A 22,812-nucleotide genomic window follows, 5' to 3' on the forward strand; every position below is an offset into this window, starting at 1 on the left:
TAAGGGATTTATTAAGCATTTGCTAGGGACTAGGCATGTCCTTGACACTGGGGTCACAGTGGAACACAAGACAGGGAGTGGTCCATGCCTCCTGTTCTCATGGGGGAAGCCAGACCATGCTAAATGCTATAATAATAACTAATGGCTGTATGATACTTCCTGGGTGCTAGGCACTCACCCATCACTTTATGTCACTCGCTCCTCTTACAAAAACCCTTATAAGTTTAGTAATGTTATTTTAACTCTTTGGAGTTTAGCTTACAAGCAAGTGCAGAAATCTTAGAAGATAACCACCAATGAGATCAAAACAGACATTTCCAGCTCCTTGGCTGGCCCTCTTTTGCCCTCTTCCAGTTGGAACCCCCCACGATAAGTAACCTATTTGACGTTAGTTTTGACTGTTCTTGAACTTACTGTAAACAGAATCATCCAGCATATTCTCTTTTAGTCCACTTTTTTTCACTCAACCTTACATCTTAGAGATCCATTTCTCTCATTGCGTGTTTTAGGAGTTCGTTCTTTTTCATTGCTGTGTAGTATTTCATTATATGAATATAGTAAGTACCAGTATTATCCCATTCTACATATGGGGGAAGTGCAGCCCGCAGGGGCTCTTTAACCACTGCATAACGCCGCCTCTCCTGCTATGAAGATGGAAGCACAAGGGGTGTTGGGAACTCAGAGGAGAGAGCAGAGGACATTGTCCAGACTGGCAAGTCAGGGAGAGCTATGAGGGAAGGTTCCATCAGAGCCAGGGTTCCCAAGCTCAGTAGCTCGCAGGGGCCTGGTGGGTGTCATAATTGATCAAAGCCGACAAATTCTAAGAAACCATAGCTTGAGGTGAGGGAGGCAATAGGGAGTGGTGGGACTGTGGCAAATTGGAGGGTGCCAACCTGTGAAGCTGGTGCAGCTCCAGATATTGTTGCCATGTAGCAATATCGGCAGGGATTGCAATGGGCCAGAACATGGCAGGACGGCCGTGCTGGCTTGTGTGGCCGGAGTCTATTCCAAAAGGTCAGTGCCAACTGTATCAGCTGTTGAATATTTTGAATAAGCACCCCCCATATTGCCAGAGTTCCCTTCTGTCTGCCAAGAAAACCTGGAAGTTTGTATTTTAAAGTGAACTCTCCTGGTTGTTCTTTTTTTAATGTTGGATCCGAAGTGATTTTAAATCTGTGCAGGCTAAAGAGAAAGTTCTAGGGGGGAGGGCCCAGCAAAAAAAGGCAGGAGAGAAGAGGGATTTGAATCTAGGTGTGAGTTTGCTGCAGCACAAAGAAAAAAATAAAGCAGATCGCTGGTTAGGCGGGGTCGAGGATCAGGGGCAGGAGCGGGCTGGGCTGGGGGCCGTGCTTGGCCTTGGCGTGCAGTGATTTGCCTTTCCCCGCCCGCCCCTGCAGATCCTGGAGGAGAACATGAAGCTAGAGTGCAAGTGCCACGGCGTGTCGGGCTCGTGCACCACCAAGACATGCTGGACGACGCTGCCGCAGTTTCGGGAGCTGGGCTATGTGCTCAAAGACAAGTACAACGAGGCGGTGCACGTGGAACCCGTGCGCGCCAGCCGCAACAAGCGGCCCACCTTCCTGAAGATCAAGAAGCCGCTGTCCTACCGCAAGCCCATGGACACGGACCTGGTGTACATCGAGAAGTCCCCCAACTACTGCGAGGAGGACCCGGTGACCGGCAGCGTGGGCACCCAGGGCCGCGCCTGCAACAAGACGGCGCCCCAGGCCAGCGGCTGTGACCTCATGTGCTGCGGCCGCGGCTACAACACCCACCAGTACTCCCGCGTCTGGCAGTGCAACTGCAAGTTCCACTGGTGCTGCTATGTCAAATGCAACACGTGCAGCGAGCGTACTGAGGTGTACACGTGCAAGTGAACCCAAGGTCACGCCCCTTCCCGCTGCCCTAGGTGGGTCGTGACCTCTGGCTGCAAGTTAGACCGCAGGGAGGACTGGACAGTCCCGCGAGCTGGAACCCCCCCTGGCAAGACACTTCCAAGACCTTCATGGGGAATTACAGGAATGCTGAGCTTGTCTTATCTGCTGTAGAGGGCACCTCACCTGGGTTTCCCCCAGGCACCTTTGGGAGAAACCTCTCCAGAGCCCTCAACTATTCCATTCCACACCCAATGCTGCTCCACCTTTCCCCAGAAACTGCCCACACCCCTCCTCCAGCTCTGCAGGGGGAACTCGGGACCTTTGGGCCTCAAAATAGCAATATTTAACAATTTATTCTGATAAAAATAATATTAATTTATTTAATTAAAAAGAATTCTTCCACCTCGTCGGGATCCGTTTTCTGCAATCAAAGAGGACTGCTTGCTTTCCTGGTGGGATGAATTTTGTTGCTAAGACAAGGAGCCAAGTGGAACTGTACATAATCATTCTTGACGCAGATATTTCTTGTAGTTGATTTTGCAAGTACCTTTTGCAGCAATAGATGTTTAAGTCCAAAAGCAAGCAGCCTTTATACATACACAGACATACACACACATTTATATTTTTGTTTTTGCTGTTTGCTGCTACTTATCCAGAAATTTAAGCCAGTCCAGATTCAGAGTCCTTTTCTGGAATACGTTTCCCACCCTTTAGCCCTCCCCAGTTCAGACTCACCATTAGAAAAATCCGGGTTGGAGTACAGAGAGGGAGGATCAGAATAAAACTCCCAGCAGTTTCCATCTTTGGGAAAGTGAGCCACTGGATAAGAGAGAATATTTTGTAAGAGGCTATTTTTATATGAATATTTTATTTATATCAAATCTGCCTGATTCCTTCCGTGGCCTGTGCTGCTTCTTAATTCTGGTACCCGCTTTGGGGTAAGGAGGGGCAAGGCCTGGGTGTGGGGGGCAGGCCCACGGGGACCCCCCTCCTTGAATCTCACACAACGGGGGCCTCGAGTTAGGATTTGCCAAGTGGGAGAAAGCAGCCCTTGGAAGCCTGGGGGTCCGGCCTCACTGGTTTTAACAGGGAAAGAAATCAAGTCCCGACCTCAGCCTGCTGAGTGCAGACATTTTGCGCAGGTTCGCCAGATGGTGAGCTGGAGTGAAGACTGTGGCAAGTGGGCCCGTTGTCACTGGCAGAGGCCAGCTCGGGGAACACCAGTCCTCAGCGGGACAGCCCAGGAGGGGAGGTGCAGTCCTCGGATGCAGCGCAGAAGGCCAGGTAGGGTGAGAGGGGGCCAGGCAGGGAGGGGTGGCAGTGGCCTGGAGACCACATGCCCCTCTGCTTTGGGTCCATTACCCCCCTGGGCCTCTCAGCCTGGAAAGCTCTCCTCTGGGCAGGGACAGGAGCGTGGGTGTTCTCACGCGTGTCTGTTTGCATTTCTGTGTGTGTGTATCTGTGACCCAGGGATCCTCTGGGTTAGTCGTGTGCCTGTGCTTCCAAGTGCATCTGTCTCTGTGTGTGTTTCCCTGGGCTCCTGCGTGGTCCTGGGTGCCTGTGTGTGTTTCTCCTTATTGCTGTGTGCCTGTGCACCTGCTAGGGGCTCTGGGCTTGCAAGTGAGGGCTTGTGGCATGCAGCAGATAGCAGGAACCCTTTGTGATTATGTCGAGCCACCCAAGACATTGCACCTCTGAACTCTGTCCCCACAGCCAGTGGTGAAATTCGGATGTCTCTGAGACCAGAGCCCCATGGCACCCCTGAATCGGGAGTCCCTCAGAATCAAGGCCAAGTTTGACTCCCCAGCGTCAGCACTGGGCCTGGTTCACAGCATGGGCAAATAAAAGTGGTTTGGTTTCCTTCTTTGTTCTGTTGTTTTTTCCTTCTTTCCTTGGGTTTCTGGATGAGTGGATATATAAAGGAACAAGAGGATGGATGGATGGATGGATGGATGGATGGATGGATGGATGGATGGACGGAGGAAAGGAGGAAGGGAAGGGTAGATGTATAGGTGGGTGGGTGACTGGGTGGGTAGATGGATACATGGATGGGTGGATGGATAGATGGATGCGTGGATGGATAGGTTGGGGGATGGTTGGATGATGGATGGATGGATGGGTGAGTGGGTGGGTGGATGGATGGATAGGTTGGGAGATGGTTGGATGAGTGGATGGGTGGGTGGGTGAGTGGGTGGATGAGTAGATGGATGGAAGGATGGATGGATGGGTGGATGAGTGGGTGAGTGGGTAGGTGGATGTGAGAAGAAAATATACAGGAGCGTCCCAAAGTCCCCCACATCACCTTTGTCTCTGCCTTGGAAAACCCAGAGAATCTGCTGTGAGCAGCGGGGCTTCCCAAACACTGCAGCCCCTCTTCTCCTTTCCTCCTTGGCAACTGGGAAGAGGAGAAATTCTGATCAGCCCCCCCAGATGAATGTTTTAAGGTTACATAATCATGACATCGGAAACCCACCACCAGATCCTCCCTTACTGCCCAGGTTGGGGGATGCGCCGGGCATGAGGGCAGCCAGGCCCATGAGGAGAATGGTTAGAGCTGCTTTCAGCCTCTCCCCCTGGCCCCTTGGCACACTTCGGCTCCCAGTGCTGGGGCTGCCCTTCCCTGTTATGCCACCCACTCAGAGCTCCACACCCTGCTGCAGCTCAGCAGTGCTCCAGGCCTCCAATTCTCCACCTATAAAACTAGGAAGAGAATACTTCTCTTACAAGGCTGTTGCAAGCAACTCCCCAGTAATGACCATTTGGCAATTTTGAGTTGCAAAGCAATAGATGAATGCTTGTTATTATTATTATTATTATCATTATTATCATCACCATTATTGTTATTCTCCCCATAATGATGGGGTTTCTTTAAACACAGCTTACGGTAATAAATATTTGCCTCTGCATTTCACAAAGTCACGCTTCCTCCTGTGGCTGACTCCTAAAGTGATGTTTCAACAAAATCAGCATTAAAAAGGCCAAAGGCTTAAGAAGCTGAATGAAAGAACCAAAAAGTCCAGGCCTATGGGTGTTGAAAATGTGGGTGCACCACGAGATATCACTCCAGAGGTGAGATAATGTGTGCCTCTCTCATATTCAAAGAGTAGACTAATCATGCTATTTTTAATCCTTTTTTTTTTTTTTTTTTACCATTTTTTGTATTTTTGCTAGTCAGAACAAGTTACTTGTGGTTCCAAGAAGGAACCTGTCTGAGGGCCAGACAGGTAGGATGTTGCTGGCACATGGGAAGGGACTGCCTCATTGGAAACTAATCCTCTGATTTTTAAGGAAAGGTTGGACGTCTGGATTTTTAAGTAAAATCTCCCCTTTTTTCAGTATGTTGACAAACACTGTGAGGCTGGAATGAAGCATAACTGCAGGCAAAACGTGGCCTTCGTGTCACCAGCGTGCAGCCTCTGACCCGGGCTAAACCTCTTATATGAGAGATGGAGAGACTGGTTGAGGGCAGGCCCAGCCTCCCTGCCTCCTGGGACAGGTATTTCACCAACATAGCACACCACTGAGGCAGAAAAGTAATTTGGATAGTTCTCCCCATCCTGTGCCCTCTGCTCCTGGCCCCAGTCCAGGCACCCCTCAGCCAGGCCAGGGCGAGGAGAACCCCAGAATGAAGTTTGTTTCCACCCAAAGTGGAACCGTCTCTGCCATCTTAAAGGGAAAGCTGAGAAATGTTTCCTGAGCCCCCAGGAGACCTCTTGTTCCCACTTTACAGATGAAGGTGAATTATCCCATCCCACAGCCAGGAAGGGTGAGGACCCCACACGCTGCCCAAACCAGACATCAGATTATGATCTGCAACTCCTCCCTCTACTTTCCTGGGTGCATCCAAGAGGCCACCAAGCTCTGATGCTTCTGTCCTGTGGCATCCCATAAATTCCCTCACTGCCCCTCCCCTCTGTCATCACTGTCCTATGTCCAGCAATCTTTGAATCTCACCTGGAAGAATGCCACAGCCTCCTTCCAGGTCTCCCTGCCTCCACTCATGCCCATTCGACCAAGCCTCCAAGCTCCAGCCGGACCAACCCACACCCTGCCTACCACCATCCATAGCTCCCCATTGTCCTATAAGGTCCACACCACTTAACTCTTCACAACCTGGCACTTGCCAGGCTGGCAGACTTGTCCCTGTCCCTTCTGCATGGTAGCAGCAATGCTATTTATGAAGTAATTACCATATGCTGGACAAGGTTCTAGCAATTTCCATGCCTTCTCTCTGGTCATTGCCCCCTATTTGTTTTCTGCATTGAAACACTTGCGGTCTCCACATTCTCCTGTACATGTCATGCCTTTGCTGTTTCCTCTACTTGGAATGCTCATCTTTCATTTCTCTACCTGACAAACACCTGCTCAGGTCTCACATCTCAGTTCTAACAGCCTCTTCTCTGAGGATCCTTTTTGTGCTGCCACCAGAAGGATGGGGTCTGGAACAACTCATGTGCAGTCTTATTCTCCTCCTGAGCTTCTCGACTCAGAACTACACACTCCCCTAGAGGCTCCAGATCCAGCCTTCTAGCTGAAGGCAGAGAGCTGACAGGATGGACCCAGAGCCACACGGCAAGGCACTGACAGGCACAGGACTCAAACTCAGACCCCTGCCGCCATAACCAGAACTCTTTTCCAGCTTGGAGAACTGTATCAGTTAGCTAATGCTGAGTAACAAACCACCCCAAAGTGCCTTCAAACAATAAGTATTTGTTATTGCTCACAAATCCATGCATGGGTTTGGCAGTTATTTGGTCTCAGCATCTGTGATCAGCTGCTCAGGTAGGTGGCTCTGCTGATCTCAGCAGAGCTAGCCTACCTGTTTTGGGGTCAGCTAGCGATAGTCTGGTCAAGAATGGCTTTGTTTAGACTGACTGGGCTCTCTCCACCTGCTCTCATCCTCCAGCAGGCTAGCTCAAGCTTATTGACACCAGCAGGGAAGGATACCAAAAGCAGAAGCTGCAAGGCTCCTTGGGTCCCAGGCTCACAGCTGGCACCACATTAGTTCTGCCACATTCTACAGACCCAGGCAAGGTCACAAGGCCAGCTCAGATTTGAGGGGTGCAGAAATAAACTCACCTCTTGACTGGAGGAGGGGTAAAGTTACATTGCAAAAGATGTGGATACAAGGAGGGGAATAATTTGCAAAGAATCAAGCACAGGACTGGTGCAAAGACATTCACATCTGCTGTCCCAAACAGGAGAGGGTTTTAGCCTCTGATGACGTGAAAGGGCAAATGCCATTGGAGCCTCAGCTTCCCTACCTTAGCCATGGAGTTGACCTTGGGTCTTTTCTTCCTCTGTCCCCAGCCATCAGCAAGTCCCATGGATTCAACCTCAAAACATGCCCGGATCTGACAGTTCTGTCTGCTGCCCCACCCGCCATTTGCGTGGTTGGGCTGGACTTGTTTCTTGCACACCCAGATCCTCTCCTTCCTGGGCACACACACTGCTCAGTCACATTCCCATCTCCCTTGGGTGGGAGTGGACATGTAGCTCTGGACCACGGAGGGGGGGGTGATGGGCTCCACTTCCAAGCCTGGCGCATCAAAACCCCCATACCCTTTCCCTTCCACTGACTCAGGCACAGATGCCCAGGGGGCCACGGGGCGAGGATGATGGAGCCACAGAAGGAAGGGCCCTGGATCCCGGCATGGCCACTTAGAGAAGAGCTGCCACCTGCTGCTCAGGAGCATCCATGGGCAAGAAACAAATGTCCATGGTGGGGAGCCACTGAGATTGAGCCGTTCATCTGTCACAGCCCAGAGCCCCTCCCTCACTGGGCTGTGGCCACGTGGCCCTCCTGTTCTCTCAACCTGCCAAGCACCATCCTACCTCAGGGCCTTTGCATGTGCTGCTCCTGCTGACGTTCGCATGGCTGGATCTTTCTTGTTTCTCGACGCAACTCTAATGGCAACACTTCGGTGTGTACCCCCTACCATCCCGGCTCCTAGCACCCCTCATCCACTATTTTTGTTTCTTTGTGGTATTTAGTACCATCTGAAATGATATTTCTCATTTATTAGAGGCTGTCCAGTAAGTATAGCAGTTAAGAGCATGGATTCTGGAGGTAGATACCCTGGGTTCAAATCTAGTGCTGCTATTTAGCAGCTATGTGTTGAGAGCTATATGTTTCCCCATTTTACAAAGGTGGAAAGCAATAGGATTATCACCGCGATTAAATGAGTTAATACTTGTACACTGCAAAACAGAGTGAATGGCACATGGCAAGCATCGTGGAAGTGTGACCTTGACATATTAATATGTTTATGAAGTTTCTTGAGCGCCGGGCCTTGTCTGTCTTTCTCGTCATTGGGTCTGCAGTGGCCAACACTCAGTTGGGGATAATAAATATCTGCTGGATAAGAATGAATGAAGACCAGGAGCCCGTTCCCAGACTCACCAGGCTCTCTGCCTGGGCCCAGGCTGGGGGGTGTGGCGGGCTCAGGCGGACGTTTGGAGTGGAGGAGTTGGAGAACAAGAGGGGGGCTTGTCCTGGGAGCTGCCTGCGTGCTCAGGGGCCAGGGTGGGGGCATGGAGACAGATCAAGCCCCCTTGATGCAGCCACAGGCACATCTGCTCCATTGACAGGGCGGCCACTGGTTGCCCGGACAACACTCCTGGCCCTGGAAGAATGTGCTGGAGACAAGGCGTGAGCTCTGCAGCCACACCCCCACCCCCACCCCAGCTTAGCCCCTGAGAGGGCAGGTCTCCTCTGACCCAGAGAAAGTGTCACGCCATACGCACACGTACACACACACACACACACACACACACACACAGTCACCCCCAGACACTGAGTGCAGAGACCCAGAGGGACCCACACAGCCGAGGGAGACACTAGAGCTGCACAAAAGGGAAGCACAAACACACACACACATCAGCCATGCAGAGCCCCAGAGAGGGTCCCACGAGAGGTTCCAGGGACACAAAACACGGCCACCCCAGAAGGCACATGGTCACACCCAGAAGATGCAGGCCACACACCCAGGTCACCTGGGATCTTTAACCAATGGGCCTCTGGGATGTGCGTGTGTGTGTGTGTGTGTGTGTGTGTGTGTGTGTGTGTGTGTGTTTGGGGACAGGGGCCATTGGGGATGTGCAGGTTGGAGGGACCCCCCAGCACCCCCTCCCTTGCAAGGCCACATCCAGACAGAAAGGGGACACCTGAGCATAAGGAAAGGCAGCCTCTGAGCCTGAGAGAGCATCTCTCCGAGGCTCCGGCCCTGCCTCCCACAGGCCACCAGAAAACCCTGCTCTCGGCCACTTCCTGGTGGGGAGAAATCAGGCCAGGCCCTCCTGTCCTCCAAGCCCCAGCACCCTCACCAGGTCAGGGCGCAGCTGGGACTATCCACTGCACTCCTGCAAACCCCAAGCTGGACTCAGCACCCCGCGCCCCATTGGGGGCCGCCAGATGGGTGTCAGGGGCTGAGAGGCCTCTCTCTGAAACATTCCTTAGACAGTGATTTTCCAAGCGTGGCCCAGGGACCTCTTTCAAGGGGGCCCAGGCGTTCAAAAGATCAAGGCTATTTTCATAATAATACTGAGATGTCTGCCTTTTCCACACTCATCCTCGCCTGCATGGACAGTGGAGTTTTCCAGAGGCCATGCAGTGTGTTACTGTAACAGACTGAATATTAGAGAAGTAGCTGTGAGAATCTGGCTGACCTCTAGGAAACCACACATTAAGGAGATTTGCAGATAGGTAAAACAGTGCCACTTTTGCACTCAATTTTATTTTACCAGCTTTAGAACATAGCTACTTTTCATTAAAAATTTAAAAAAAAATAGGTTTGTTATTTTGAAATGAATTGATACATACAAATTAATTTTTTCCTCAGCTTTAATTTCTATTCCTGTAAAGATCAGTAGATACAATCCACAGAAATGATTGCCCTTTGGGTCTGAAAACTTTTTTTTTTTTTTTACTGTTAAGGTGTCCTGAGTCCCAAAAGCCTTAGACATGTTGCTGGTCATTGATTATAATTCCTCTGCTCACCCAAATTCAATAAATGCTAAAAATAGGGAATGTATATTGAGTTCTTACCGTGTGCCAGGTCCTGTTCTAAGAGTTTTGTAAGGATTTTTTCACAGCATGCTCACACCTGCCTGATGAGGCAGATACTGTTAAGACAGATTAGGAAACTGAGGCTGGGATTCCAGCAACCTGATGAGGTCACCGGACCAGGAAGCGACAGAGTCATGGCTGGAACCCAGCAGTCTTTCTTAGGAGTCCCACTCCAAAGGCACAACCAGCTCCTGCCACTGCGGTGCACTCCTGAGCCTCTCACTGTGCATAGGGTAACAGCAACAAAATGTTTAGTATAAGTATATCCCAAATATTGCATGGGACATACTTATGCTAAAAAATAAATTATTGATTATTTATCTGAAATTCAAATTTGACTGGTGTCCTATATTTTCATTTGCTAAATCTGGCAGCCCTAACTGTGCCAAGGCTGCTTTGGATGCGGGGGGCCTGGCATTTTCCAGCTGTGCACCTGGGGACAGTGCCTCTACCTCTCTGAGCTGTAGCTCTCTCACCGGCCATGGGGGGCATTACAGACCCGCCTGACACAAACAAATCAAACAAAATATATGAAATAGCAATTCTCAAGATTTCAAGCAACAGAGGATGGGGGTGGGGACTTTCTCTTGGAGTCTCCCCAACCCCCACATAGCCAGTCAGACCTACTTCAAGAGGTAGTCACCAGAGATGCTGAAATCTGCTCACCCCCTGCCTCCATCCCCTTCACCCTTTCCCAAAGCCTCTGCCTTCCCATCCCCTATCCTCTCAGCACTCACCACTAAGCAGCCAAGGTGACTGGCCTTGCTTCTCATGCTCCCTGGGGGCAAGGGCCCTCTAGCAAGATAGGAACTTGGGAGTTGCTACTTGGCTGCAGGCTCTTGAACATCCACAGGTCCTGGGGCTCCCCCGTTAAAATGATACCCATTTTACAGGCAAGGAAACGGAGGCTCCAGGAGCTGAAGTGGCTTTCCCAGAGTCACCTGCAAGAAGGAAGTGGTCAGACTCAGGCTCAGTGTCTCCCTGCCCCCCACCACCACCCCCTGAACCCCCAGCACTGGCACTGGGTGCTTCCTGTCCCACTTCCAAAAAATGTCTTGGCCTTCAGGGCATGACGTTTAGGATTTAGAGAGGCCAAGCATTCCAGTGGGGGCTCTCCTCTCCGAAGGAATGCCTTCCTCCGCCCAGAGCAGCCTCCAGCCGACCTCCCGCCTCCACCTGCCGGCCAGCACACCTGGACGGTGGCCGAGAGGTGACTGAAAGATGCCGCACTTGATCGTTGCTGCTGGAAGGCAGCCACAGCCGTTGTCCCCACCACACATCCGTGAAGGAAGCTGCAGCAGTGAATCAGCAAGCATCTCGATGGAATTTTTCACTTAATAGGTAATTACTTCCTTGAGTAAAATACTTTCCCCGCCAGCCTGGCCCCAGAAGGCTGCTGCCTTCTCTGCTTTTTAATTTTTTTCCTTTAACCTCTGGGAGGATGATCGATTCGTGTGGTTAAGCACCAACTACTGCAAGGGTGGGGAAGGGTGGCAGGAACCCATGGCAAAATGCATTCAGGAGAGAGTATGGATTGGATTTCAGATGGGGGAATAGAGTCGCCAGGAGCTTAGGGATTGTATTCAGACACTTGTGAGCTGTGTGATCCTGGGCAAGCTGCTTAACCTCTCTGGGCCTGAGTTTCCTCATAGACTACTGAGTGTTCATGTGTGCCGGGCCCTATTCTAAGCACTTGATACATAATTCCCTCATGGAATCCTCACAGGAGCTCTCAAAAGTAGGTACTGTTACAGACGGGGAAACTGAGCAAAGAGATTAAAGTGACAGGTCCAAGGTCATACAAACTTCAGAAGGTAGAGGCAGGATTCGAACCCAGGCCTCTAGGCTCCTGAGCCCTCGGGCCATCTCAACCACTCAGCAGCATCGCCTGTCCAAAACCAAGGCCATCAGTCCTACTTCGTAGCGTTGCACTGAAGATTAAGCAGCGTAAGCTCTATAAAGTGGTTAGAGCAGCGCCTGGCACAAATGTTAGCTATTAATATATCTGTCTGCCAGGCCTGGGTTCCAATTCTGCCCTGATCCCCATGCAGTAGTGGAAGGGGCTTCCCCTCTCTGGACTCAGTGTTCTCATCTGTAAATGTAGGGTGGATACTAATCCTTCCCAAGACGACTGCCATGAGGCTTCCATGGGCTTCCAGATGTTCCGGCATATGCTGCCCAGCATGTGCAAACTGCCCCCCTCCTCCCCAGTTGCTGGGTTCCCTTAGGTCCAAGGCTCTCTGGACCCCTTAAGCTCCATCTTCACGTGGACCTCCCTCAGGGCGCAGGGGAGGGTGTGACCCAGGGGATGCAGCAGCAGGTATCAGCAGAAGAGGGAGAAGGAAGAGAATCCAATTTACTTCTGATGAGGAGGGCACTTCCACTTCCGGCTGAGATGGAGTAACAGGGACTGGACTTACCCTCCCGCCTGACACAAACAAAACCAGCAAAATATATGAAGTAGCGATTTTCAAGATTTCAAGCAACAAAGGACAGTGATCCTCAAGGCACAGGACACAAATGAGGCAGCCCTGCGATTGCCCAGATCTCTGTGTTGAGGGTGCTTCCAGGCTGCGGCAGTGGGGGGCTGGGGGGGCTAAGGCAGAGCCCAGAGAACATCCTGAGTCAAAGAGATGGAGCTGAGGGTTCGGGGAGACCAAGGAAGCTGTGGTTCACGGGGCAGAGTACTGGAGAGGAAAGAGCTGCAGAGAGAGAGAGAGAGAGAGATCCCTGGAAAGCTACAGAGGGGCCCTCTTTAGTGTTCAGCTGAGTACACATCAGTGCATGAGTGTGAGGAAACTATCCAAGGCTGGGGGAGACCCCTCTGGAAGGACCAGAGGGAAGAGAGCCTGTCATCACACAGTGTTGGGATAGGGCCTGCTTCCACCAGCCAGCCTGAAAAAACTCACAATTCACAGGGCAGTGGACAGGAATGTCTTATCTCGTCCCCTGGACCGAGCACCACTCCAGACCCACCTACCAAATCATAAAAGCAAGGCTCCGAAGGATCAAACTGTTTCCAAGGAACTTAACTGCATCTTCGCATACAACTCAAGATGATGGGCAGGAATATGAAAATAGCTGGCATTTTGCAAGATAAAATTCACAATGGCTGGCATACAATTAAAGATTACCAGGCAGGCAAAGAGGCAGGAAAATACCACCCTTAAGAAGGAGAAACATCCATCAATCAAAAGCCATCCAGAATTGACACAGATGTTAGAATTAACAGAAAAGGCAATTAAAATAGTTATAACCATATGCTGTATGTTTAGAAAGTTAAGGAGAGACTTGGATGATTTTTTTTTTAAAGATCCAAATCAAACTTCTAGAGATAAAAACAGTGATGTCTGAGATGAAGAAATATACTGGGTGGGATTCATAGCAGATTAGACATAACAGAAGAAAAGATTAGTAATTTGAAAGCATAGTAATAGAAGCTATCCAACATGAAACACATGGAGAACATTTTTTTTAAATAAATGAAAATTGCATTGGTGAAGGTTGGGACAACTTCAATCATCCTAATATACAAGTAATTGGAGTCCCAAAAGGAGAAAAGGAACAAAGGGACAGAAAAAATAATGGCCAAAACCTTTCCAAATTTAGGGGAAACTATAAACCTGTAGAACCAAGAATGCAACAAACCCCAAGCATAAGAAACACAAAGAAAACCACAGCAAGGCACATCATAATCAAATTGTGCCCAAATGAGTAATAAAATGAAAATCTTAAAAGTGAAAATCTTAAAAATAGCCAGAGGAAAAAAGACATGTTATGCAGAGAGGAATATCCTTATCTTTATAAAGATGACAGCAGATTTCCCATCAGAAACAATGCAAGTGAGAAGATAGTGGGGCAACATCTCTAAAGTACCAGAAGAAAAAATGTCAACTTATTATTCTGTAGCCAGCAAAAATATGACAAAAACCAAGGCAGAATAAGGACCTTCTCAGACCTTCAAAAACTAGGATAATTCATTGGCAGATCCACAGTCCAAGAAATGCTGAACAATGTCTTCAGGCAGATGGAAACTTGACTGTACACAAAGGAATGGAGAACACTGGAAAAGGTTACCTCAGAAAATGTGAAAGGTTATTTTTCTTATAACTGAAATATCTTAAAAATAATGGTTTAAACAAAAGTAATAACAATCTCATGGGTTTTAGCATTTAGACAAGGAGAATGAGGTACAGAAAAGTTAATTCTTCACACGAAGGTGAAAGCTTTGAATCCAGGTCTGGTGAACTCTGCTGAATTTTTAAGAGTTTGTTTTTATTTTTTAGGGAAAATAAAAGCATAATAGTCACAAATTCTTGAATGTATTTATATATGCATGCATATAAATATATGCCTATGTAATGAATATATTTACAGGGAATTTGCATGGAAGGGTACACAGAAATTTTCATCAGGTGATGGAGTTTTAAGTTTTGTGTTCTTTTTTTCTTGTATGCGTTTTGAAATTTTATTTTATTGAATAGATACTGACTTGGTGCAAAAATTTAAATTTCTTTAGAAAGAATAACACCCCTAACTTTACTGGGGTATGAGGACTGCTTTCCCTTCTTATCCATTCATCAGGCCCCTTTCTCAAGGCAGGGTCTCACCAGGCAGGGTCTCCCTCCAGAGTTTGCTCTCTTGTTACCTCTTGGATGCCACTGTATAAATTATGATACAAAAAAATAAGAATAACAGCATCAAAGCTAAGAATAAAAAGCAGCTCCCATCCCACTCATCAGGTTCCTCCAGGGTGCCAGGCAGAGTACGTGGCATGTGGTTCCCAGCCTTAGCCACACATTGGAATCTCCCAGGGATTTGCAAGGGACCAGAATAGCCAAAACAGTCTTGAAAAAGAAGAAGAAAGATTTGAAAATGTGGATCCCTGGACCTACCCCCTGAAATTGTGATTTGATTGGGCTGGGGTGCAGCATGGACCTGGAGTTTTTTTGTGGGTTTTTTTTTTTTTAATTTTCTTAAACAATGGGAATTGATTGGCTCATGATCTGGAGGCTAGGAGAAGTCCAAAACTGAGGCATCAGCAGGGCTATGCTTTCTCCAAGACTGTGGCATTCTAGGGCTGACTGCTGGTGATCCTTGGTCCTCGGCTTTTCTGTCACATGACAATGCATGCATCTTCTCCTTTCTTTTCTGGATTCTTTTGACTTCCGTGGGCCTGGGGATTTTGAAAAGCTCCCTGGTATTCTCATAGTAGCAAGGATGAGGACCACTGACTCAGCACTTATATGACCTGTTACCAGTTCCCCTCACCCCACCCAAGAACTATGCAAAGGTTTATCTCTGGCCCCTCAATTCTATTCAACTCGTCTATATCTCTATGCTTGTGCCAGTGTACAGTTGATTTCTGTTGCTTCAAAGTCTGTTTTGAAATCAGTAGGTGTGGGTCCTTATGCTGGTTTGTATACATTATGTCCCCCAGAAAAAGCCATTTTCTTTAATGCATTCTTGTAAGGGCAGACGTATTAGTGTTGATTAAGTTGGAACCTTTGGATTAGGTTGGAGCCTACTGGGTCAGTATTTCCATGGAGGTGTGGCCCCGCCCATTCAGTGTGGGCCTTGATTAGTTTGCTAGAGCACTATATAAGCTCAGACAGAAGGAGCTCACTGCTGTAGCTGAGACAGACATTTAGAAGATGCCATTGGAAGCTCATGCAGACATTTTGGAGAATGCCATTTTGAAACGCAACCTGGGAGCAAGCAGATGCCAGCCACGTGCCTTCCCAGCTAACAGAGGTTTTCCGGACACCATTGGCCATCCTCCAGTGAAGGTACCCGATTGTCGATGTGTTACCTTGGACACTTTATGGCCTTAAGACTAACTGTATAACCAAATAAACCCCCTTTTATAAAAGCCAATCCATTTCTGGTGTTTTGAGAAAAGGCAGCATTAGCAAACCGGAACATTCCTGCTTTCTTCTTCTGTTTTCAAGACTGTTTTGGCTATTTTGGTCCCTTGCAATTCCATGTGAATTTTGGTATTCCTAAGTTACGTAGAAGTGACAAAATAAGGCTCAGAGAGGGACTGACTCAGCCAGGAAAGGGCACCCCCCAGGTGGGAGCCCTCTGCCCTCCTACTAAGCCGTAAACTTTCCTGGCAGACAGCTCACTCCCCACGTGGCCAAGTCTAGACTCATCATTTCCTGCTGAAATTGTTCAGCATCCCATCTTCTTGATCTCAGAGCACAGCCTCTTCTCCAGCCTCCCAGTAATCCAAGGTGGGAGCCCCAGAGTCAGTCTTAGTCCCCCCTTTCACTATCCTCCCCCACATCCCATAGGTCTCCAGGTCTTGCTGAGCCCACCCCTAACTCTCACCCCTCCAGACCCAGTGTCACCACCCACCCAGGCCTCCCCATTTCTGCCCAGAGCTGTGACTCTGGTCTCCAAGCTCCTCGAACCACGGGTCCCCTCTGGGTTCCCCCAACCACCATTTATGACATTGGGTAGGAGCTGCCTGTTTTTGCCTGGGAGCTCAAGGACAGGGACCTTGTCTGATTCTGCACCAGGGCACACTGTGGGTGCTAATAAATGCTTAATGAATGCATGAATGAATGAATGGTTTATTCATTCATGACCAGGCCTTTTCTGTCTTTCCCATTGGGCTGTGAGCTCTTCAAAGTTGAGGATTATTTTATGCTACTCTGTGTCCCAAGCTCTCAGGATCCCCACCCTGGTCTTGAGTAGGCCCTAATAAATGTTTGTTGATTGAATAACAGAATGGCCTTTGCACACACCACTCCAGCTGTCTAGAAGGCTGTTCCCCCAGACATCCCCATGGCTCACCCCTCTACCTTCTCAAAGGGACCTGACCACCATAGTTAAAACAGAAATTGCCTGCTTCCTTCCAGGGCTCTAATCTCCCTTACCCTGCTCTGTGGTTTCCTCCTTATCACTTAGGATATGACTCACTTACTACATCTATTGTCTGTCTCTCCATCAGCACCAGAATGAAAGTATTTTGAGGGCAGAACTTGTTGTCTCCTTTGTTTTGTGTAATTTTCCTGCTGCACGTAATAGCTATTCAATAAACGCTTGTTGAATGAAGGAATGACTTTTACTCTGCCACCTATGGCTCTCTGGCCTTGGGTTGACTCTCCCTGATCCCTCTGAGCCCATCTTTAAAAATAATAATAGCAATAAGAATGATTATCATAAAGAAGGGTGTAAGGCAGGGCAGTCATTAGCACTGCTTGCAAATACGCTCTCTCTCCATCTTCCAGGCACATGGCAGGATTGCACTTCTTGCCCCACTGGGGTTAGCCATGTGGTTTGCATCAGCCAACTGCATGGAAGGGGAGGTGATGGGTCTCACTTCCTGGCTTATTCTTAAAGAGCCACTCCCTTTCCCAATAGCAGCTTCTCTGTCGGCTTAACTCCTGGAGCGACGATGGCACAGAGAAAAGCCAACATGTAACGCGAGTAAGAAATAAAACTTTCACTGTAGAAAGCCACTGGGATTTGGGGCTTTTTGTTATCGCAGCCTAACTTAGCCTCTCCTGGCTGATGTCAATGCTGCAAGCTTTTTGGGGCTGACAAACCTGAGTCTGTCTCGCATTTGGCTGGTTCCCCTTTGCACTGGGAGAGGGAGGGCAAGAGGGTGGATCCGCAGGGTTAATGAGAACAATGGCTTGTGCGTGTTGTGTGCTTACCACATATACACATCAGGCAGTGCTCTAATTGTTTTACATGTGTTGTCCCATTTCATCCTCACAACCCAGCAACCAGATGCTGCTATCGCAGGCTCCCTACCTTGAAGAAGGGCAAGGTGAGATAACTTGCCCAGAGGGCACAGCTGTGACGTAGCAGAGCTGGGAAGTGAACCCAGGCAGTCTGCTCCAGCACATTTACTCTTAACAAATGAGCCACACAGCCAATGGGTCTGGGTTTCCATCTCTCTCCATTTCTTAGGTGATCACCCAGCCCCCATTCCAGCTTGAAGCTTAGTGCCAGACTTTCTTATTTGTTATGTTTGGGCCCAGGCTGAGGGCAGCAGGGTGCCAGGCTCTAACTATCCTTGCTAAGGCTGTCATGTGGGAGAGGATCTGCTGGCTCGGCAAAGGGCTGGGGGTCAGGGTGGACCCCAGGACACAGCTTCTGGCCTCTCAGAACCCCTCAACATACCCCACCTAAGTCAATGTGTCGTTAGCACCACACTCCTTTGCCCTGCTCCCCCAGTCCCCCACCTCCGCTGCTTGGTGCTTTCATAAAGAGCACCCAGAGCTCCTGGTCCCTGACCACATAGCATTGATTGGGGCAGAGAATGTCTGCTCCCCTGGGCCAGTTTGTCCAGCCCCTGCATTTAATAGAGGGGGACTTGGAGGCCCCAAGACGGACTGGGTTTGGCCGAGGTCACAGAGCTGGGAGGGCAGCTCAGCCAGCATGCCTGGATTTAAACTTTTGCAAAACCAGGTTCCTTTCTGAGACAACCTTCCTCCTTTAAATGTGGGGTAGTGATGGGTGACTTCCCCCTGATCCTGGGGCGGGGCAGGGAGAAGGGGAAAAAATTGTTGCACCAGGAGCTTGACCTAAGAAACCTTAGAGCCTCCAAGGCAGGTCTTGGTGTGCCCATTTCACAGGCGGGGAGCCTGGGGGTGACTGGCCTGACGTCAGGGGGCTGCTAAGAGGGAGAACCAGGACCTCCAATCCTGCCATACCCCATTCCCCTCAGACCCTCGCCTGGCAGATGTCCCTTTAGTGGGGAGCTGGAAGACACCTCTGAGCCTCAGTCTCTTCAGCAGCGAAATGGGGACACTAATGGCTTCATCGTGTCGAATTCTCTGCTCTGTGCTCAGCCAAATGGAAGGTGATCAGTTTGTGCCCATCCGTCTACTCTGGAGTGAAGGGCCCCCAGGCAGCCTGCCATGCCCCCCTGCCCCAAATGACACCCCAACATCCACACCCATTGCATATTGCCTGAGAGACCTGTGTGAAACTGTCTTGGATGAATGTCGGGGAGCTGAACTGATGAGTCACAGGGAAGGCGTGACTGCATTTGGATAAGAACTGGGAACTGGCCTTGTTGATCGGCTCCCCCAGCCCCGCGTTCCCACCACGGGACACTGTACGGCGGGGTCCCACCCAGCTGCGCAGCTCCTGCCTGTCCAACCAGGGTCACGCAATATATGGTGGTCACTTTAATTTGTCTGTCTCTGCTGACTTGAGGAGTGTGCCTTCTCTTCACGTGCTCCTTGGCCTCTTCAGTCTCCTCTTCTCTAAATTGACTGTTCACATCTTTGACCCATTTTCAGGTGGTGGGGTCACCACCCGAAAAACCTTTTCTAAAAAGATGGAAGCCACCCATGTGTCCATCAGCCGATGACTGGATAAATAAAATGTGGGCCGTCCACACAATGGACACATGGGTGTCCTTTCAGCCACAGAAAGGAATGAAGTTCTGATACATGTGATGACACTGGTGAACGTTGAGGTCACGATGGTGAGTGAACGAAGTCAGATGCAAAAGGACAAATATTGTATGATGTCACCGATTCGAAACAATTAGAATAAGCAGACGTACAGAGTCAGAATCTTGAATATAGGTTACCAGGGACAGGGTGGCGATAGGGAATGGGAAGTTAAGGCTTAAAAGGTTCAGGGCTCCTATTTGGAACGATGGAAATGTTTTGGTAATGGATGGGAGTGAAGGCAGCATACATTGTGAGCGTAATTAACAGCACTGAAATATATACCTGAATGTGATTCGGAGGGGAAATGTTAGGTTGCATATATGGTAACGGAATTAAAATTCTTTAAAAAATCCATGGCATCACTCTACACAAACAACGTCAGTTAAACCATGGGCTATAGTTAATAGCACAATTATAAAAATATGCTTTCATCAATTGTAACAAATGTTCCACACCAATGCAAGGTGTTAATAGTAGGGTGGGTTGGGAATCCTGTATTTCATGCATGATTGTCCTGTTAACCTGTAACATCTCTGGTAAAGAAAGAAAACAAAACACCTTTTCTAAGCTTTCCCACCTTCACAACTCCTTTGCTTGCGCACAGCTAGGTTGGGTCCTGCCAAGCTCATTCCCACCCTAGGGAACTCCCATTTTCTGCTACCTCATATCTATCCATAATTCCTTCCCTTCCTTGAGGTCTCTATTCCAAAGTCACCTGCTCACAGAGGCCTCCCTGCTTAAAATCCCTCCATCGTCACCTGCTGCCCACTCTAACCCCTGCCCCAGCTTGATTTTTCTTCCTGGAACTCACCAATACTAGGTCACACAGGTTTTTGTTCAAGACTGAAGAAACTGAGGTGTGCCAATTTCTTGGCAAGCAGGGAGTAGCCCCTGGTGGAGCCTGGAGCCAATCCCTTGTGCCTTTCCAGAGCCTGCGCTTGGGCAGTTCCTAGACCAGTTTCAATTCAGGCCCACCTGATGTTTACGAAATTCCATCTCGTTTCCTTCCAGAGTCTCCACTGGCTGGTTCCAACTCATGGTGGCTTAATCAGTGCAAGAAAAGATGCTGATTGTTGAGAGCTGACCATAGGTTTTTGTGCTCACTTCCTTAGAGAAAGGAGAGCTGCTGCAGAGAAGGAGCTGTCCAGACATTTACTGGAGGTCCCAGCCCCCTTGCATCTAGTTTAGGCCGCATTACTGGACTCACCAATGAAACATGAGCAGGAGTGGATAGGCATCCATTTCCAGACCTATGAGGAGAGAAGCAGGTGGGCCTTCCCCACCTCTGTTTCCCCTCCGCAGGCACGTTGAAACCACCTGTGGAAGAGAGAGGAGCCACAAGGTGGCAGGAGCCTGGGTCCTTCCTTACCCCTTGGAAGAGAGAAGAGCCACAACATGGCAGGAGCCTGGATCCCTCCTCATCCCACAGAAGAGAGAGGAGTCACAAGGTGACAGGAGCCTGGGTCCCTCCTCACCCCATGGAAGAGAGGGAAGCCATAAGACAGCAGGAGCCAGGGTCCCTCTTCATCCAATGGAAGAGAGAAGAGCCACAAAGTGACAGGAGCCTGGGTCCCTCCTCACCCCATGGAATAGAGAAGAGCCACAACATGGCAGGAGCCTGGATCCCTCCTCATCCCACAGAAGAGAGAGGAGTCACAAGGTGACAGGAGCCTGGGTCCCTCCACACCCCATGGAAGAGAAGGGAGCCACAAGATGGCAGGAGCCTGGATCCCTCCTCACCCTACAGAATTCCTCCTATTGAACACCCATTCCAGACTGCTGAAATGCAAAAACAAACAAACAAACAAACAAACAAACAAACCTCCATTATGTCAAGTCACCAATATGTTTAGCTAATAGAGCATCTAGAATTACTAGCTAAAACAGTAGGGTTCGGGCCCTTCCATCTCCTTTAGCCAGAGGTGGAAATCAAAGAAGGCAAGTGAGTGACCCAGAGTCTCAGGTAATGAAGCAATGGACAGGACCATCGGAGGCCCTCCTTCCTTCTCATGCCCGCCCTGAACTGCCTCACTGCCAGGAAGGGCATCACTTTTCTTTACGTTTTTTAATATATGCTCCTTGATTTTAAAAACATATAGAAGTCAATAAAATAGAAGTTGAAAATATCCCTATCTCTTCCAAAATCCTGCTTCTCAAAGGCATCACACTGTTATTAGAGCTTTCTTTCTGCCTAAGTCTGAGTACTGCTGTCAGATTGTGTCCAGAAGTGGGATTTATGGGTCAAATAGTGGTGAGTTTTAAATTTTGGATGGAAAGCACCAGAAGTGCCATCAAAAGAGCGCCCCCCCTTTGACACTCTGCCCAAAAGAGGTTGTGAGAGCCTGAGAGGAAGGTACGATGAGCCTGGAAAAACCACGGTGAGCTTTGGGAGGTAGTGAGCTTTCCTTTGCTGGAGGCATGCAAGGGCCTGTAGACAACCACCCAACAGGAGGCTGCAAGAGCCCTTCCTCCATCAAGTGCTCGGACGCCCTGGGTGACCTTTCAGTTGTTCCCACCAGGAGATTTTATTTTTGTACAAACCTTTCGGGGGCTGATCCCGGCTGAGATCTGCATGAGGTTCCTTGACAGCTATGCTCCCAAGTTCCTCCCTCAGAGAACCAGAGCAACCCTGAGCTAAACAACTGACTTGAGAATGAAACTTCCCCCATCCCCACCTCCCCTCCCACCCCACCCCCACCCTGGGAAGGGGCCTGTGAAATCCACAAAAGAAACACACGGCTTTTTAGAATCAGTGCCCCTCTTTGTCACCAGATGTTCAGAGGCTGGGGTGCTAATTTATGCAGGCAAGTAAGGAGAGAGATGAGATCAGCTGAGCAGAGTGGGAAACAGGAGGGGGCTGTAGAGCTGGACCCAAAGGTACCAAAACAATTCTCACCATTGGAGCTGGTGGGTTGAGCAGGCTGGGGGAGGTGGTGAGAGTCCCACCACCGGAGGTATGCAAGGAAATGCATCACAGAATGCACTGAGCAGAAGGACGGGGTGTAGAACATTTAAGTTCTCTTCTGACAATGAGATATAATGAGCCCAAGAATCTAAGGAGCTATGATTTTATTACAAGATCCTGAGACACTGTTGAGAATGTCGAGAATCAGATTCTAAGATTCTGTTTTAAAATGCTCTGATCTTATGATTCTGAGCCTTTGAGTCTATGTTAAAAGCTCCAGGGAGGCCAGACAGATATTAGGCTTTGGCATTAGGCTGCTGGGGATCAAATCCAAGTCTTTACTAGTTGGATGCGACTTTGAGTGTGTTACCTGCCAGCTCCATGCCTCAGTTTCCTAGGTTGTAAAATGGGGATAGAATAGAATGAGCACATGGTGTCTTTGGGAGGGTTCAATGAACTGATGCACACGGAGCACGGAGAACACTGCCCGGTGCCAATGCTGACTTTGGGTGTTTTTCCCTTAGTCTCAACAGCGAT

General features: G+C 49.3%; 1 protein-coding gene across 5 annotated transcripts in view; it reads left to right on the plus strand.

The window, feature by feature from the left end:
• The window catches only part of WNT7A (Wnt family member 7A), an 89,362-nt gene extending 85,640 nt beyond the window's left edge, over window positions 1-3,722 (plus strand). For 2 of the 5 annotated variants that reach the window (XM_037802712.1, XM_037802693.1), the window contains one exon: window positions 1,398-3,722. In XM_037802712.1, the coding sequence (XP_037658640.1) occupies window positions 1,398-1,877 (480 nt within the window). In that variant the 3' untranslated portion in view covers window positions 1,878-3,722. The remainder of the gene's footprint in view (window positions 1-1,397) is intronic. The other 3 variants (XR_005211604.1, XR_005211606.1, XR_005211603.1) reach the window with 3 other exon arrangements.
• Window positions 3,723-22,812: the final 19,090 nt, after the last annotated feature.

This window comes from Choloepus didactylus, chromosome 1, assembly GCF_015220235.1.
Source record: "Choloepus didactylus isolate mChoDid1 chromosome 1, mChoDid1.pri, whole genome shotgun sequence".
In the NCBI taxonomy this organism is placed as follows: domain Eukaryota; kingdom Metazoa; phylum Chordata; class Mammalia; order Pilosa; family Megalonychidae; genus Choloepus; species Choloepus didactylus.